At 39.8% G+C, this 19244-nt stretch overlaps 2 protein-coding genes across 3 annotated transcripts; one reads left to right on the top strand and one right to left on the bottom strand.

The window, feature by feature from the left end:
- Positions 1 to 621: 621 nt before the first annotated feature.
- On the top strand, positions 622 to 18760 carry LOC124423957 (photoreceptor-specific nuclear receptor-like). 2 transcript variants are annotated; one of them, XR_006942210.1, is made up of 9 exons: positions 622 to 1199; positions 1757 to 1921; positions 5198 to 5624; positions 8552 to 8655; positions 12004 to 12118; positions 16299 to 16414; positions 16546 to 16757; positions 16884 to 17191; positions 17557 to 17698. XR_006942210.1 is itself a non-coding variant. In XM_046962361.1 (9 exons), the coding sequence occupies exons 2-9, from the start codon at positions 1801 to 1803 to the stop codon at positions 17793 to 17795; spliced, it is 1623 nt and encodes a 540-aa protein (XP_046818317.1). In that variant the 5' UTR covers positions 638 to 1199; positions 1757 to 1800; the 3' UTR covers positions 17796 to 18760. The 2 variants fall into 2 exon arrangements, 1 of the variants encoding a protein (XP_046818317.1); XM_046962361.1 differs by having other exon boundaries at positions 638 to 1199; positions 16903 to 17191; positions 17557 to 18760.
- Positions 12125 to 16292, bottom strand: LOC124423959 (centrosomal protein of 78 kDa-like). Its single transcript, XM_046962365.1, has 4 exons — positions 15162 to 16292; positions 14578 to 14949; positions 13145 to 14342; positions 12125 to 13025 (listed from the first exon to the last, which is right to left on the bottom strand). Exons 1-4 carry the CDS (start codon positions 15452 to 15454, stop codon positions 12780 to 12782), a joined length of 2109 nt encoding a protein of 702 aa, XP_046818321.1. The 5' UTR covers positions 15455 to 16292; the 3' UTR covers positions 12125 to 12779.
- Positions 18761 to 19244: the final 484 nt, after the last annotated feature.

Raw genomic sequence — 19244 nt, 5'->3', positions numbered from 1 at the left:
CTCCTCCGATATTCGAAGTTGCGATCCCCCACTTGGCCGTCGAGAGGCAGTACGGAGAGGACCTATCGGATAGAAGCGGTTTGTATGGAAGGGAGTGAGCGTTGGGAGAAAGAGGACAAGTGGTGGGAGGAAGGGATTGAGGAGCAGAGCGTAACCAACGATCAACAATTGTACCACGGGGCGAGAGGCCGGGGGAAACAGCAGAGAGGGGAGAAGGATGAATGAGCGAGAGTCCTAGCGCAGTGGCAGATTATAGGTGGTGCGCAGGCGTCCTACTAGTCAGACTTGCAGAAGGCTCGCGTCGCGCGTCAAACGTGCTGGCTATAGGTTAAATCCTGGCCTTCCTCGTTTTTGTCGTTTTTCCGCCGTTGCCTCCTGATCCCGCCTTCAAAAGTGTCGGTCGACCAATCGGCGCGAGAGCCCACTCTTACCTCTTTTATCTATCTCTCTTGCACTCACACATTATCTCTCTCTCTCTCTTTCTCTCTCTCTCTTTCTGTCTCTATCTTTCTCTCTTTATCTCTCTCTCTCTCTCTCTTTCTCTCTCTCTCTCTTTCTCTCTCTCTCTCTCTCTCTTCCTCTCTCTCTATCTCTCTCTCGCTCTTTTGCTCGCACCCACACATTCGGAGTATGAGAACCGATAGAAACCGACGGATATACTAGACTTCAACTGGCAGCACGATGTCGACGTTCTACATCGACAACGAGGAACACGACGAATAGCAACGAGTCGACTAGGAAAGCGAAGACACGAGAGATGCGAAGCTCGTCGTCTTGTTAGTCGTCGAGAGAACTTAGTTGGAGACTCGCTTGCTTTGCTCATCGTTAGCCTACTCTTTCCTAATCTCTCCTTCTCTCTCTCTCCCCCCTCTCTCTCTTTCTCTTTCTTCTTCTTCTTTTTCTTCTTCTTCTATCTTTTCTCTTCTTCCTTAACTATCAACGTCTTTTTCCTTCTCCTCTTTACCGTTCTTCTTCCGCCTCTCTATTCTCTTAAAATCGTTTGCAAACTTTCCCTCACATCTTAACGGACATTCGGTGCAATTGGTTCACTTCGCTCGCTCGTTGCATATAAGCGCGATAAGAATATCTCGTTATCGTTAAATCGCGTGTTGAACGAGTGTTGAATTGAATTATAAGGGGTAAGAAAAACGGAAGAATCACGGAAAGGATCAGAGATTTTCTCGGCGAGCCGGGACTTGGTGAGTATATTTATTTACTTTTCTTATATCTATCGAGATTCTTTTTACTATATTTTTTCGTATTACTCACCGATTATCGAAAATCAATCTATAAAGAGAAAAGAAAAATCTGTTGAAATCTTATGTTCGGAAATATGACGCGAGGATAATGATTATTGTAAAAGTGATAACTTGACGATGAATTTATTTGTGAGAAAAATATGTGAAAAGTATGGAAATTTATATCGTAGAAATAATCTAATACATTTTAATAATATTTAGAAGTACTCGTAATATGTAATAGAAAATATTACCAGTGTTCATAAAATGTAGTCGAATTAAAAAGATAGTTTTAGAACGATAAAATTCTCAAGGTTGGAAACTATCACGTTCGAACTCTATAACGTGATCAAAAATTTAAACGAAGTTATAAAAACAATGACAACGCAATACCCATTAGACGTTTAAATCGTTCGATTGGACAATTGTTTCGAGATATACAATGTTGTACATATTCACTATGAGATCGAATTTCTCGAAAGAAATTCAAATTTCAAGGTTTTCTTATTTCGTTATAGGCGAAGTTCTGCTGGTGAGATTCGATGATCATCGAGAGAGCATCATGAACGGAGCAACGACCGTTGGTACTTCTGCCGATCTGCAGCATCAGCAGCAGCAATCACAAAACGAAACGAGTTCCGAGCATCCTCGTAGTCCTGCAAGTCCACTCAGCATTCGTCATGGTGAGCGTTAACAAACGACCGAATTTCATATTACTTTGGCTGTTTTTTCTTTTCTGTTTTTGCTTTTTTCAAAACTAAAAAGAATGTTAAAGAAAGAAAGAAAGAAAGAGAGAGAGAGAGAGAGAGAGAGAGAGAAAGAGGGAAAGAGAGAAAAAGAGAATACATGTAAATCACCAGAAATGAAATTTCCCTTGGACTGAGTTACGAAATGGTTTACGAATGATAAAAAACTACGTGAGTAACATGGTTTTCAGCAATTAAATGATGAGTATATTCCTCTCTCTTTCTCTTTCTCTCTCTCTCTCTCTCTCTCGCTCTCTCTCTCTTTCTCTCTCTCGTAGACACGCGTCACGATCGTAGTAATTAATTAAACGAGAGAAAAAAGAAATCATGTTGTCATCTACTGTTTGTACGTCGATCCAAATAGAAAAGAACTTTTATAGAACGATAAAATGACTATCGCACGGACATCGTATATAATCGGATTTCTGTCGAATAGATTCGTTCACTATGAGAGAGTAAAGATAGGCTCTCGCGTTTGATAAAATCAATCTGCGAGCGATCACGCTCGTGTCACACGTAACATTCACGACGTACGCTCACACGATTATTCCTTTGATTCGATGCTTTCGAAAGCTCTCATAATGTCGTTATCAGTTAAATCCAATGCATACATACGATGCATACGCATCGAAAACAGTAATACATGAACGATCCTCGCACAACGAGAATTCTTGCATATACGGTTGTATGAGTGTGATTACGTCTGTGTATGCGTATATACACAATAGGACAGCGGCAACATCGTTAGGCCATTAGAGTAATGAAATTTCGTTATGGCCTGGTGGAATGCACGACACGGTGCCGAACCTCGTCGAACGTGCGGGGTTAAACGAGAAAGAAGAAAGTGTCTCGACGTCTCGAAGCCTCAGAATTGAAATCTACGATGAGGGAGAGGGGAAGAAAGAGGGAAAGAGAAAAAGAGAGAGAGAGAGAGGGATAAAATGGACGGATAGGTAACACAGATACACAGAAAACGTGTATACGTATACAACGCGTAGAAAATGAGAAAGAGAGAGAGAGAGGCGACAGCAGGGGCGTCAAATTTCATTAGCATATCAATGCTGGCGGATGGTGAGGCGCCACCTGCGTCCCTCGTATTACAGGATCATCGTTGGATACTCGACCGGTTGGGGGAGAGAGGGAGAGAGCAAGAGAAAGAGAGAGAGAGAGAGAGAGAGAGAGAGAGAGAGAGAGAGAGATCGGCGAGTATATTTCGAGGGACGCTTCGATGCTTTTCACGCTGAAACTCTCAGAATATTTTCATGGTTAAACTCGTCTGCAGGTTGAAAGGGTAACTTCGAAGACGGAAAGTGTATAGAACCCTTCGGGTTCGAACCTTTTTATCGGAGCTAGTTCCATTTTCAGAGATTAATATGGTATTTTTTTAATTTGGTTAGTAGGTAGGTAGATAAATAGGTAGTAGGTAGGTAGATAGTAGATATGTAGTTCCTTCGTAAATAATAACACTAAAGGAATATATGAAAAAGGGTGACTGGTAATTTTCTTTCTTTCCTTTTTTTTCTCTCTCTTTTTCTCCTCTCGTAAATGTTTCCGACCCTATGACATTTAACGAGCAATCCAAATGAGCGTTCGATCGACAAATACGATTTCTACGATAGAGTCACGGCCGTGACTAATAGAATCGAGTGAAAAATCGCATTTCGTTTTACTACTTTTTCATTTTATTAGTTCTGCTTTCTTAGCAACGATATTACAACAATTGCCCTTTTAATCTATTTATTAATTAACAACATTTAATCAACTGTTTTGTCAGGGAACTGCTTTGCGACCCTTATTTAAAAAAAAAAGAAAACATAAATATTTATGCTAAAGAAATCTCTTTACTTTCTGAGCTTTTTCAAAACTCATTTCTCGATGTAAATACTGTTTGCCTCTACGATCCCTGGTCGTAATCCTTAAGGGGAATCGAAGACGAAACGGTGTCTCCCAAAGGGAAATAAAAAGAACCACGGACGACTTCTTCTTCGATAGAGGAAAAGATCCACGTCGGTAATTTTTCGAGGACTTTAATTCCGATCGTATTTCATCGTAATAACTTTGAAACAAAGGATTCTGCCCGCGTATTCAACGTTTGAACGATTTTAAATAACTTCAAATATTCTTCTTTTTACTAAGACGCGTGTTGGACGCGTTTTCAGAGAAAGTTTATATCTTGTATAATAAGCTTCGTATAATAAAAAAAAAATTCGCTTCCCATTCTTCTTTGTATTTTAAGATTCTTGAATATGTTCAACAAAGTAAGTATATACTTGTCTATGCATACTCTATCAACATCCAGTCATCAAAAAATAAGTCATAAATTCTACGTGGCTATCTATAATGTTATCGTTATATAAGCTTGAACAGCGCGCAATTATTTTATATGCGATCGTTCTGTTTACGGACCCTGCTTCATGAGAATCAATCAAGAGTGGAAAGCATCAGTAGGAGGTGCAGAAGATGGGAGTTTGGGGTTAGAAGGAAGAGGGGAGGTCAGGGCAGTTTCTCTTTCACATATTTGCAGTTGGGGTCGCTTGAATATCGCAACATGCGAAAGAGATTTCTAGGATTAGCTTAGTACGAAGGTAGGACCGATAAAATCGAATGAATTGTTCGAGAATCCAACTAGAAGTCTCATCCCTGATCGTAAATCCTTTCGTCGTGGTCTTCGATAATTGAAACAATTTCAAGGAGAAATATAAGAAAAAAAAATAAAAAATAAAAAATGAAAAGAAAAGAAAAATTGGAGAAATTCTTTGAACGGAAATATACGATACATTATTTCGTTCATCCTTCCTTGCTCTTTAATGCGTGATTAATATTATACGTGAAGAGAAAATAATTGCGATAAGAAAGAGAATCGAATCTTTATTTATATCCTGAAAACAATAACTAAATCCGAAACCACGCTGCGTCAATATTTTCTTCGTACATTTTTTCTTTTCTTTTTTTTTTCGTTAAATCAGCGTTTCAACAATTGTGCAAAGTCTGGATGTATCGAAAGTAAAATAAATAAATAATACATGAACGTTGGTGTTAAAAAAAGGAAAAGCAATACGTTCAAAGAAATAGATAAAATGTCTGGTTGACATTTTTATTCAAGAACAGGAAACAGAAAGTCGATTTAGTATTTCGTATAATAATTATTAGTATTTCGTCGATTTATTATTTTGTATGATAATTATTAGTATTTCGTATAATAATTTGTTACAGATTCGGGCGAGAGTAGTGTAATATCTCCTGGATTACCGGAACGTTACAGTCCTTTAGGTGCGACAGGTTCGACATCCAGTCACGATCCTTACGCCTCGAGACCGGTGCAAGAATGTCCTGTACCACTTTGCAGAGGAATGCCAACAGATTTTCCTCTCGCAAGATCTCCGTATCTTACGGCAATCGGTAATGGTCATCCCCATCTCTTGAGTCAAGTTCAACAACAGCATCAACAACAACAACAACAGCAACAACAACAACAACAGCAGCAACAACAATCGCAACATAGTAATAAGACACCTCGAAGTCTTGGCTTGATATGCGTCGTTTGTGGTGATACCAGTTCTGGGAAGCATTATGGGATTCTTGCATGTAACGGTTGCAGTGGATTCTTCAAAAGAAGCGTTAGACGTAAACTTATATACAGGTGAGTTTCGTTAGAAAATTGTTATACCTCATCTCTCTTGGATTTTCATTAAAAAATAATGTATTTCATTAGAAAACTAAACGATTCTTACGCAATCTTTCAGTATTTCACATGAACTCAGTATTACACAATATAAAGAGACGAGTTTCTTTAACGTCGTAAAATTGTTTTTTGTCGAAAATGAAAATATAGATAGAAGAGAGATATCTGTGAGTACTAGGATCAAGCGGGAAAGTGGAAGGTTATAGTCGGGTGGCGCCATGTGGCCCGAATCGAGTGGGCTCATCGTAATACCGGGCAACAATGCAGAACGGCATAATGTTCGAGGTCGACCAACACGAAGGCCCATCGTAGCTAACCGTATATGCGCGATCGAGCCACTGGCAAAGCTTCGCGGGCCGTTCGAGGAACTATTAGCATCCCTTGGGAACGGCGATCCATCTCCATTGAATCCCTCTCAACTCAGAATCGGTGTCTGCTACGTTCACGATCCTCTTTATGCTGGCACCCTCGTTCCACTCCCCGCTTCTCGTCGCCCTTTAGCTTTACCAAGAGTGTCATATCCTTGTCAGGGATACTCGATATATAAACTATTAACCCATGATACCCTTCTCTCTCTCTCTCTCTCTCTCTCTCTCTCTTTCTTTCTCTTTCTTTCTCTCTTTCTTTCTATATTTTTCACATCTTTCCATCTACAAACCAAACTTTTACAGATGTACAAAAATGTTGATCTGAATATAAATAAATTATGAATCGATTTAAAGAGACTCTTGGATCGAAAGACGTATTGACAAAATGTTGCAACACATAACAATACGTGCGGTTTAGAAAACAGATCGAACGTTCATCGATAAGAAAAAAGCTAACTCGGCGATCATAACCTTTGCCAAGTGTTTTCACCAAATACCGCTGAACAAACAAGTTAGCAAACACCGACCGAATCGTAAAGCAAATATTTCAATCATCGAGACGAAAGCGATATGAGTGATATATCTACGGTCATAAGGAAAACAATTACGTCTGAATTTCTCTAACACCTGTTACAATAAAACAACAATATCGAACCGGCCTTTTGATGAATTCGTAAACGTTACGAAAGAACGATGAGAAGCCGGTCGTCGATCCCTCGCTCTTCTTGGACAAGTACGTTTCAATCGATCCTTTTTGAGGTCATCGTAACGCCGTTCACCTTTTTTTATTCTCCCAGTATCCGTTCCTGTCAGATGGTCGTAACGCGGTAAAGACCGAAGAGCCTTCGCACAGATAACCAATTACTCGGTAAGGGGAAAAGTGCAGGGGTTCGCTAGCTCCGGTGAGAGTAAGAGAGAGAAAGAGAGAGAGAGAAAGAAAGAGAGAGAGAGAGAGAGAGAAAGAAAGAGAGAGAGAGAGAGAGAGAAAGAAAGAGAGAGAGAGAGAGAGAGAGAGAGAGAATTGCGACAGATGCGTCCCGACGTCGCGCCAACCACAATCGACGGATTAACCGTAAGCTCGACACTACGTTGACCGGCCGATCCTATCAATTCCCGAATAAAATTAAACTCATCCTCGATCGGATAAGATTCGAAATCTCTTAATTCGTTAATAGGAAACCCTTTTACGTGACATATCTCGATTTTAAAGACTTCTATCGAGATCGTAAAGGAGAAGGATGATTTCCTTTAACGTTAAAATCTCTCTTGGGAGAGAAAGAATGACCGTCGAAGCACGTGCAAAGATTCCGCTCGATCGAAGAAGTATGAGAAAGAGAGAAAGAGAAAGGAGAGGGTCGAGGAAGAGTCGGGTAAATAAATGCGTGATGTGGTTCTGAAGGGTGAATGGAAAGGAAGAGGAGTCCGTTCTATCTTCTCTCTCTCTTTCTCTCTCTCTCTCTCTCTCTCTTGGATGTTCCCCATCGCGTCATGTACCCAGTTCACGAGCGTGTCCTACCGCGAGTGTGCAAGAGTTCGTGTGTGTTCGAGCTCCGACGGGGTGTGAACGCAAATCAATTTGTGCGACGCCACCCGCTGGCACGGCATGCAGCCACCCTTCGATGCCCGGTCGCTTTGGATCCATTCTCGTCGCGTTCTAACCGCCTCGGGTCAGGATGGTCGACCGACCGGATATCTCAAGCTCCGTCCTCCTTCTCCGTCACCTAATCGACCTAGCTCGTTCGTCGTTTGTTTCGCCCGATTCTCAGCTCCTTCTGACTGACGTCAGTTAAAATCGTGCTAACAATTACGACTAAATTGATCAACGTCCTTACCCTACTGTTAATCCTTTTGAACTTTGTTCATCTCTCTCTTTCTCTCTTTATCTCTCTCTCTCTCTCTCTCTCTCTCTCTCTCTCTCTCTCTCTCTCTCTCTCTCTCTCTCCCTCTCAACCTCTTTTCTTTTCTATTTCTTCTTTTCTGTCGCAAGGACAAATTTTTCCATCTCTGTCTGTCTGTCCATCGGTCAATCTGTCTATTCAAGCTAAGATCGTAATATACTGATCGGTGGTCAAATTCGATAAAAACACGATTCGACTTTTTCTCGCACTAAGAAAAGCGAAAGAATAAAGGAAAGAAAACGTGGTCCCTTCTGGAGGCTCGCGAAGAACGAAGTGTACCGGCACTACGGCGGGATTGGACAAGATTAAGGGGGATAAGAATAAGGTACGTGACCCCCAGTTGGTTGGCTCTTTACGTTACTCCGCTCCAAGGAATAACCGGGTTAGCTCAACAATGAAAGTAATCGAATTTAACGCCATTTCCCGAGTGCGCCGTTTGGATTTTCGACGAGCAAGCCCAGGAGTTTATCGTCTTGCTCTCTAATAGTAACAGCCAAAAACTTTCGATCTATCTCAACTCGACTCTACGATCTTATTCCACAAAATTAATGGAACAATATTTCGTTATTTCAATCAACGAAAAAACATGATATTGAAAATTTGTTTCTTTTTGTCGTAGATGTCAAGCTGGAACAGGAAGATGTGTCGTGGACAAGGCACACAGGAATCAATGCCAAGCGTGTCGTCTAAAAAAATGCATGCAGATGGGAATGAATAAAGACGGTAAGTTGAAAATGATCGAATTAAACAATTAAGTAATCGGAAATTACATTTTGCCAGGGAATCATATCGAAAGAAACGATAGAAGTCGATCGCTCGGTATGAGACTACCGAAACGATACCTCTGGATAATCCGTTCTCGAATCAATCAGAGTAGACGTCCCCTGTGTATAGCGATCAGGAAATTCGATGGAGGAGGGCCCTTTATGTTTGCGACATAAATAACTGGATGAGAACGGAGAGAACGCGTTTCGCGAGATAGAAAGAGTAGGGACCAACCAACGGCCTGGTTGTAGATAGTGAAAGATGAGAATAAACGAAGGAATGAGGAAAAAGTGTTGGAGGGGACAGAAGGAAGGATGAAGAGGGGTGGGTGGGAGAAGAGGAGTATTCCGATGCTTCTAGAATCGTTCGATTCAACTCTTAATGCCTCCCGACGAGACACGGCAACACCTGCTTCTCTCTTTCGCTTCTTCCTCTCTCTCTTTCTCCCTCGTCTCATTCTTTCTCCTTTTTCCTCTCGTATCTCTCTCTACATTCTTTTACTTCTTTTTCCCCTCGTCCTTGTGCAATCTCATTTCGCTTTACCACTAACTTTCTTATTGCCGAACTCGACGTCGACGACGTAAGGTAGAATTGGATCGAATCGACACAGCAGAACTTCGTCGTCGACGTCAACGCCGTTGTTTCGTACGACTTTAACGAGAATTTTTGCGATTCTCGCTCTCTCCGAACAGGTTAATCTTAGATTTTAGTATCATGAACTCGATATGAGTCTATAGACTTTTCGTAGAATTTTATCTTGCTTCGGAAATGTACGAATTTACGCATCGTCTTCCATTTAAATAAATCAATCAATGCATCGTTTTTCTATTAATAGTGATAATTTGTTAATTGTTATTTAACAAATTATTTTCTCTACCATGTCCACGCAAATGATTGTACCGTTAAGAAATCTTTTTATATCATTTTTGTGTAAAAATATATTCGTAGCATAAAAAACAAAACACAAAAAAGATAGTTCGTTGCAATTCTTATAAGTTCATTCGAATAATTTTCGAATCGTTCGTATCATTAAAAGAGATGACGCAAGTATCGCGAAATTGAAGAAGAAGAATAGTCTAATTGCCGTAGAAAGCACGCTCTTGTGGTTCGCCACAACTACCAGGACAACCACCACTACTACTACTAGAAGAAACTCCGTTGCTGGTGTCGCGGTCGTTCTTTGCCATCGTAAACACTACGGTCGTTAACGATGGTCGCGTGGCTCTCGAACGGCCCGAAGGGTTAATTGGAAGAAATAAACGTATGCAAGCAGGCAATACTTCGTGCGATGTGCATGCGGAAATCTGAATCCTTCGACTCCCTTCCTTCAGCTACCCGCTACGATTCCCATCCATTCGCAATTATTACACTTTTATCTATGTATGTGCGAGAAAAGTACGAGATAGAAAGAGAGAGAAAGAGAGAGAGAGAGAAAGAAATGCCGTAGGGTACAAGGGCGACGAGCGTTTATTTCTTCGAATGGAGGATAGCGTGATTCAGAAAAAAGATGGGAGTCAAAACGGAGAGAAAAGGATAGGAAAAAGGAAATGAGAGAGAACGTGTGACAGAAAGAGAGAGAGAGAGAGAGTGAAAGAGAGAGAGAGAGAGAGAGAGAGAGAGAGAGAGAGAGAGAGAGAATGAAGGACGACGAGGAAAAGGCTCGGCAAGAGACAAGAGGGACCCTATTAAGCCGCTCAGCAGGCAGCAACGCAACGAAAGTAAAGCGAGCCGACACGCTTTTTTATTATTACGAAATTACTGCAACCGTGGCACGGTTTAAAAGGATACCCACCTTCCTCTACTTCACTCATTCTCCGCAGCCTAGAAAAATGCTTCTACTCGAGCATTATGCGCCACTGAGTGCCCTTATCGTGGCTCCATTAAAGCTTAACGCCTCGTGTTCACGAGAATCTTGCTTTCTATCTCTCTCTTTCTCTCATTTTTTTGTAATCTTTTTTTAGCGGACCTTTTTCTTTACGTTTCGACTTTGTCCCTTCCAGGGATTTACTCTGTCAGTCCTCTTTACGCGATACGAGTTTCGACGAGGTATCGCAAGCCCTTCGACGCTCGTTAAATTTTTACACTACCAACTTATATCCTTTGCGATCGCGTTGGTTCGCTCTTTGTCTCTCTTTCTCTCTCTCTCTCTCTCTCTCTCTCTCTCTGTCTCTCTCTTTCTCTTTCTTTCTTATAAACGGGATGACACATCGTTTTCGTGACGATCGAATGGCTACGAAGATCAAAGCGCGCTCATTTGAATATATTCGCGAAACGAGCGCGTTAAGAACGACGCGGAAAGTAATTTGGACGCACGAGGTGTCGCGTGTCGGTACCGAATCGTTCGTCTGTGAGAACACAGACTGTCTCGTTCGTTTCTTTGCCTTGTTTTTCCGAACACGCCTCCTTTTACAAACGATCGCTCGGTCTCTATGTTTCCTTACCTTTTTTCCTTCTCTACTAGCGAAGATCGCAAGGGCGAAGTTTGCGAGTGACGTTTGTAGATCGATTTAAAATGAATTATACAATTGTCAACGACGATTTGATCAGTACTGAAATAATACGTACAATACTCTGTAAATAGAATATATCGTAATATAACAATTACCTACTGTTGCAACTAACGACGAAGCTTATCTCTCCCTCCCTCTTTCTCTCTCTCTCTCTCTCTCTCTCTCTCTCTCTCTCTATCTATCTATCTATCTATTTATCTACCTATCTATCTACTTATCTATCTTTCGTAATAAATGCTCCTTGTTTTCTCGTACCATTTCTAAAAGTGATCTAGAAGAAAATAGAAGACCGTGAAAAGAAAGAGGAGAAAGAAGAGAAGAGTACTCTCTTTGGAGAATATCGGATGGTGGAAACGTACGAATCGATCGCCGATGAGAATCCCGCACTCATAGAATGGGAGTTATCTAACGGCGAATATACACAGGCAAACAATAGCGTAGCTGATTTCTGCGCGTCTGTTAAACTCCGTTCTTGTCAAACGCACGATGTTCGCATGACATAACCGTGAGTTACGTGAATTTGACGAGACGCGAACAAGAGATAGAGATGAGGGATAGATACAGAGAGAGATGGAGAGAGAGAGAGAGAGAGAGAGAGAAAGAGAAAGGGGCTGGCCGTCGAAGGCGGAGCGCGTTTGTTCCCTGATTAATCTGCCGAGAACTATCGAAGCGAAATCATCGTAATATTTCAATTACCTCTCGATGAGATCGACACCCACTGTGCTTGAAAATCAAACTTGTCGAATTTACGAAATAAAATTAGAGAGAGTAAAGGAGATAATACTTTTCGTTTCAGCCGTCCAGAATGAAAGACAACCTAGGAACACAGCAACTATAAGACCGGAAGCACTCGTCGAGATGGATCAAGAAAGAGCTCTTCGTGAAGCTGCAGTAGCCGTTGGTGTTTTCGGGTAAGTCCTTAAACTTCTAATCGTCATATTTCTAATCTTTACCGTTTCTATACGATCGCCCGACGAAAAATGACCAGCATCGAACCGTTTATTACCATGACGTAAACGAGGTCTCTTTTAAAGGCTTCATACGCGTAAAAGCGAGGACGACGGTGATCGATAATCGACGACACGTCAAGAGATAGAGAGAGAGAGAGAGAGAGAGAGAGGGAGAGAGAGCAAGAGAGAGGAAGAAAGAGGAGCACACACCGGACGACGTTGCTGGAACGTTTGATCTTGTGCTGCGCAACGACTTACCTTTCACCATTCACGTTGCGAACAAGATCGCTCGCGACACGCCACGCCGAGCGTGATCTATCATGAAAAATTACCTTTGACCGGTAGCCCGTGCATAGGCGTTTTTCAAGTAACCGGCGACCCAGGCCGGAAGTAATGGAAAATCCATAGAGTGCCAAGGGGTGAACGTTAAAAGCGATAAACGACGATGTTCCCGATCGCATCTTCTCTTTTCTTTGCTAAGAACCATTTGTGAAGTTTCCATCGCAAAATGATAAACGATATCTATTTCATGTACAATCACAGAGCTTAAGAAAAACGTGGATATACAAATGACCTCTAATCTTAACTGCTTTTCAAATAAATATTTCAAATAGATTCTTTATCAGGCGATTAAAAAGTTCCCTTCAACTTCCCCGTTGATGAAACGAAGGAAAATGTTTCTTGCCCTATCCACGGAAGATACGTTACATTTGTCCCCAGCATCAAAACGATCAAGAACACAACTCTTCAACGAAGGTCCAACTACGTCTAGATTGTCGCCAATATTTCTTTCAACTCGTACCGGTGAAGCTGGCGAAGGAAGCTTCCTTCTTACGTCTCCTTCGGATTTTACGAACTTCTGAATCTTGTCGAATCTACCGATATAAGACAATAGTATTATACATGGATTTTGTATTCAAAAAAATAGAGAGAGAAAGAGACTAACCTAGATGATTCAACAATCAGTTCATTCTCTTCCTCCTTTATTTCTTCTTCCTGCTCTTCATCCTCGATATCAACAACGTATCCTCGTCCTATATTCTCAGATTTCGTCTTTCTAACGACATAGTCAACACGATATTTCACATCCTTGCTAGCCAAAAGACCTTCCTCTAAATTCTTTTTGTCGAACCTCGAATTTCTAGTTAGATTCTCCAACAATTCTACCAATCTATTGAACGACGTACAAATGTCATTCAATGATCGTTGACTGACCAATAAGAAATTGTCGGTCTCTCGATCCTTTTCTCTAAATATATTTTCTAAATCAGCTAAATTGGCACTCATCGCTCTCATTTTTTTCTCAGCTATTTCACGCTTTGCTTTTTCATGTGCGATCAAAAGATCTTGACGTTTGCTTTCTTCCAACAAATGATCGTTAGTCGTTCTTGCGAGCATCAGTTCTCTCATCATTGCTGTGATCTCTTCTCTCTCTTCATTTTTTTTCTCCAAATCGATCTTCGCTGAATATCGAACGCTCGATTCACTTACCTCGAGTGAATTCATCGTCTCAACGATCGGTTTTATTCGTGACTGAAGATCTAGATGTAAGGAAGGTTTGTCGGATGATTGTGTCACAGTTCTATTCCATTTCGTCGGTTGAGAATTCACTTTACGTGTTTTCACAGAAGGAGTTAAAACTTTCAACCTGTTAACCGAGTTCGAAACCGAACTTTCTTCTCTTTGATTTTTTTTCCCGTATGCACCATTGACCTCATTCTCTTTATTACTCTTCTTGTTATTATTCTTCTTTTGAAGATTCGTTGAAGAGAACTTCCGATCTCTTCGTGATGAATTCAACCAGCCGTATTCGTCGTTTTCCTTACCATCTAAACGTCGTAAAATCTCACCAATTAGATTTTCATTCATGTTTGGATTCTGTCGTACGTCGAGAACCATCAGAGAAGAATTCTGCTCCAGGAGTTCGAGAAGATCATCACCTATCTGATTGGTTAAGCCACAATGCCGAAGGTCGAGCGCCTTCAACCATAGATTATCTCTAATAGCTTCAATCATCTTCAATACGACAGAGTCACCCAAGCGAGGATTATCACTGAGAATCAATCGGCGTAGACCAGGCATCGCTTCAATATTTGGCTCTCGATATCTCAGGGATTGTTTCCAAGTTTCATGATAAAGCGATAATTCTTGCCTTGATAAGGTGGAGGCTAGAACCGTGCCGCATCTTACGTTGAATTTTAATTCGAATTAATATGATACCATCGAGTAAGAATCGAATGGTTCGTTATGAAAATGACATAAGACATATATAATAATAACGAGATATAAGTCGAAAAAGATTAAAATCCGTTACGTTATTGCATAACGTCGTTTATAAAGGATATTATAAATAAACTAACGTAATCAATAGAAATGACTTATGCGGATGTAATAGATGATGGTTTCAAGTCTCGTCTAACCTCGACGTAAGATCGCAATCGCTCAAATTCAACGATCTGATTGTCCGTACATCGGTTATTGCACGACAGACGAGTTCGCAACCAGTATCGCCGATGTAACAACGTTGAAAGGAAAGATGTTCGAGTGTTTCCGTGCCAGCGAGGCCGACGCATAAGACCGCCAAGCAGTCCGTCGGAAAAGGTATACCCTCTAGCTCCAGATGGGTCAAACTGAACGAATTCCTCACGCATTGTCCGATGCTATGGGATAGCCATTCCACAAGATATTGTGTTAATGCACCAGGACCTTTCGATCGAACTTTATCTTCGAAACTCACATTGCCAATTTCCGATGGTTTGCGATATTGATATCTACTGCGTATGCTGATCGATCTAAATGAAAAGAAATAATCGTTCAGTCATGAGAATCTATCTGTGTCTTTGATTAAATTATTATAATTTGTTCCTATATTTGTTCCCATTAAACAGTATCTATATTGTTTCTATTAATTGTTATCTACGAATCTACGATAAGAAATCATTGATACCCTTCTTTCATTATATACGACAGAACGAGAATAATTAAAGATAAAGTGTAACGACACCTGAGGATGCGATCAAGTGACAAGGAGTTCAAGATCGGTCTCCAGTCCTCCATCTTAACGCGATCGGTCGTAAAGTCTAAGCTATATGGTAACGTCACACAGATCACCGGTAAAGGTCTCAGATGATATTTCTTGCAGAGTTCCATGTAACAAGCGGTGAAATCCTTTCCGGTTGGTAAGATCATCTCGTTTGTGTTTATCATAGTCGAAGAAATTTCACCGTTTTTACGCTTACGATGAGACGTCGTCGCCGTCGGCCGTGGCGACGACAACGTCCCACTTATCTCAACCATCTTTGCGACTTTTACGATAATACAAATGTTCCCAAGTTTCAAGTCTCTGCTTCCGATATTTCCAAGATGCTAAAATCGATATAATTCATCTCTCAATAATTCACGTTCATTTAATTGATACTAAATAATCTTTAATATTTAAATAGAAAACTAATCATAAGGTTAATTTTTCTGTCATATCACATTCAACAGACATTTTTTAATAGATTCTCAACGTTCCTACGATTCTAATTTTCATCGTTTATCAAATACTTTCAAAGTATAGATTTAATAATTGTAAATATGATTCGAAAGAAGATTAAAAGGAATATTCTACGTGTTTTTCTTCGTTCTCGTTCAATATGAAAAATAGCAATACAATAATAATTGATAATATAAAATAAAAAGATTCTCTAACCTCCGTTATCACTATCGGGGCTTCGACCGTGCGCTTTTCGCTGATCCGACGGCCAACGTCATTCGTACCATAAGCTTAGAGAATCGAAGAAGTCTTTTATGGACGTTTGAGATAAAAGAAAATAAAAAAATAAAAACGGGGTATTGTTAAGAAGACAAGAGAAAAAGAAAAATAAATTCGCGAGTTTAGCACGAGTTTATCTCGCTTGATCCACCCCGAAAGATCGACGAAAATGAAATTATAGCGATAGAGGGCGATCGACACAGTACACAAACAAAATTTGTCAGATCATCGTCGTGAAACTGTCGATTTTCCTATTATTTCGATATCCTTCCTCTTTTAACGCGAATCGAGCGATATACATAAATGCGATATGAACGGAAAGAAATATTGTAATATCACTTAGCCGACGAGAAAAATAAAATCGTTTATCGTTTTACTTTCTAGGCCACCGGTATCTCTGGCAATGGCGAGATACACGACACCATTACCATTACCTTCGATCGCACCGACGACGAATTCAACGACCACGGCGACTCCTCCCAGACAAGAGACCGAAGATGGTAAGCCCTATATAGGCTCGTGTCAATATAATCAAGACGTTAAAATAATTTTTTAGAAGAAATATATTATCTGATAAGAAGATCTATATTTAAAAAATTCGTAAGATAAAATTGGCTAATAATTCAAATAGGTAACGCGTCCGAGGACAGCATAGACGTGACGAATGAGGAACCATTGACACCTCAAAGAAGCGGATGCACTCAACTTCCACCTGTCATACCTTCTCTATATTCTCCGGCCAGTGCTGAAACCGTTTACGAGACAAGTGCGAGATTACTCTTCATGGCTGTTAAGTGGGCGAAGAATCTTCCTTCCTTCGCGAGTTTACCCTTCAGAGATCAGGTACTACCTATTAGTACAGCCATGATAAAATATATATATAAAAGATACAAAAATATATCAAACAAATCCGAGCGAAATCTCAAGCCGGAACAAAAACAGAGGATTCTTGTCATTGCTTGTTTCGAGCAATTCGCGATTCGTTCAGGTGATCTTACTGGAGGAGGCCTGGTCAGAGCTCTTCCTTCTAAATGCAGTCCAATGGTGTCTACCTCTCGAATCCTCACCTCTCTTCAGTGCTCCCGAATTGACGGCGTTAACTCTTTCGCCTCATCAACATCCACATTCGGGTCTTCATCTGCAGAACACTACGGGGAAACCGAGTCAAGTTGCGGCTGATGTAAGACACCTTCACGATACCTTGCAAAGGTACAAAGCTGTCATGGTCGACCCAGCGGAGTTTGCCTGTATGAAGGCCATTGTACTTTTTCGACCAGGTAAAACGTTTTTTTCTTTTCTTTTTTCCTTTTCCTTTCTCTCTTTTTTATAATACATTGTTTATTAGATACACATATCAATTGTGTTTTGTTATTTGAAGTATCCTTCGTAAAGAATACTCATGAAATTCATACAATTCATCATTCTTGTCATTCTCATTGCAGAAATTGTTTTGACGTTAGTTTATAAAATATAGACATTGATCGATAATTAAAACTGTGATACATAAAAAAAATTATCTTGTAAGAATTAAGTCTGTACTAAACCACAATTAAGACGTTATAGTTCATTTAATTTTCTTACTTATTCGTAATAATTTCTTTTTTCGAATTTATTTTCGAAAATTCGTTCTTATCACTTATAGAAACCCGTGGACTGAAGGATTCCAGTCAGATCGAAAATCTTCAGGACCAAGCTCAGGTGATGTTAGGACAACACGCGAGAGCCCAACAACCAGGAAGTCCGGCACGTTTCGGCAGGCTTTTACTTCTTCTACCATTGCTGAGAGCAGTACCTGCAGCGAGAGTGGAGTTAATATATTTCCACAGAACCATCGGTAATACGCCAATGGAGAAAGTGCTTTGCGATATGTATAAAAACTAGTAACCATCATCGATGACGATCGATGATAGACGATCAATGACGACGAAATTGTTACATAACAAAAAGAAAATATCCGGCAAACATCCCGTTTTACAAAGAAACAAACGTTTCAAAAAGAGGAAGAAGAAAGGAAATGGCCTAAAAAAGATAGGGGAAAGTGCGAGGACTTAGGTGAAAACTTGGTGAGAATTACTATACGGAAAATAGTACCTTATGTCGAAATTATGAAAGAAACGGCATCTAAAAAAGAGAAAAAGAGAAAATGAAAATGGAATACAATAAGAGGAAATCGAGAAGATCGTTGTTCGTGGCGGTCATGATATGAGTGTATAAAAATACGTGTATTTATTTATTATATAGAAGATGTTCATCGAACTATAGGTTCGAATATGTCAAACAGATTATTTCCGGAGAGATTCACACACATATACACACTGACAGTAGAAAGATACACATAGACATATACGCACACGCATCACGTATATTGCTGTCAAGTATGAGAGAAGAAAGAAGATAGCGATCTGAACTTTGTCTTCTCATTTCATTTGTTCTTTTTTATTTTTTTTTTTTTTTTTTTATTACTTTCCATTTATCTCTTCAGCATTCCTTTCTTTTCGAACATAATCGTTTATTTATTCATTATACGGAACGAAGAAAATTCACGAGGCTTCCAAAAGAAGCACAACGTACATATTACACGTACTAACATACCTCGCTGCGAATGTCAAAAAATAGATATATAGTAGTTATCTCGATGATGTAAAGAAGTTAAGGGAAAAAAGAAGAAGAAAAGAAAAGAGAAGTAAAACAGGAAAAAATGTGAAACAGACATATGTTCAGCCGTGCTTCAACCTTTATACTTCGTGTTGTGATACTGTTCATTGTAAAAGTGTACGTATTCGATCGATGCATAACGATGTAACGATAACGTCATTACTTGTAATAAAAAAGAAACGCGATTAAAAGATCTACAAATTCTAACTTATCTTATAACGCACGCATCATTACAGCTGAGCTTAAATATATATTTAGAACAAAAAAAATAAAAGAGGTAAGTACTACGTTTATATTTTAAATGAAAAATCTTATAATATATATACAGGGTGCTCCAAAAATGTTAACGATTATTTCCTTAAAATCATTATAATGATAATAATAAAAAAATTAATAGTAAATATTGTGAAAGAACAAGCTCAAATAAATATATACAGAAATATTAAATAAAATAAAGTGATTGAAATGTAACGGTATGAACAAATATGTAAGTATATGTTTATTTGGTATACCGTGTAATCGGCTAAACGATCGGCAAATTTTGATTAAATCGATGGAATATATTATGGGAGTTATTCCTATTGGAATTTACCGATTGTGTTTTATATCGCGAAGGGTGAGTCCGAACCCCTCGGAACTCGAAAGCAACACAAGACGTCACGAAGGCTAATGTTG

This window comes from Vespa crabro, chromosome 4, assembly GCF_910589235.1.
Source record: "Vespa crabro chromosome 4, iyVesCrab1.2, whole genome shotgun sequence".
Taxonomy (NCBI): domain Eukaryota; kingdom Metazoa; phylum Arthropoda; class Insecta; order Hymenoptera; family Vespidae; genus Vespa; species Vespa crabro.
Note: the sequence above shows the minus strand (reverse complement) of the source record. Positions and strands in the feature narration are given on the sequence as shown.

Excerpts from the sequence above, each read along its gene's own strand:
- LOC124423957 (XM_046962361.1), top strand. The coding sequence starts at position 1,801 with ATGAACGGAGCAACGACCGTTGGTACTTCTGCCGATCTGCAGCATCAG. Across the intron at positions 1,922-5,197 it reads TCCACTCAGCATTCGTCATG|ATTCGGGCGAGAGTAGTGTA; the intron begins GTGAGCGTTAAC and ends AATTTGTTACAG. Across the intron at positions 16,415-16,545 it reads CAGACAAGAGACCGAAGATG|GTAACGCGTCCGAGGACAGC; the intron begins GTAAGCCCTATA and ends TAATTCAAATAG.
- LOC124423959 (XM_046962365.1), bottom strand. The coding sequence starts at position 15,454 with ATGGTTGAGATAAGTGGGACGTTGTCGTCGCCACGGCCGACGGCGACG. Across the intron at positions 14,343-14,577 it reads GATTGCGATCTTACGTCGAG|ATGCGGCACGGTTCTAGCCT; the intron begins GTTAGACGAGAC and ends ATTCAACGTAAG. Across the intron at positions 13,026-13,144 it reads ATGAAGAGCAGGAAGAAGAA|AAGATTCAGAAGTTCGTAAA; the intron begins ATAAAGGAGGAA and ends GGTAGATTCGAC.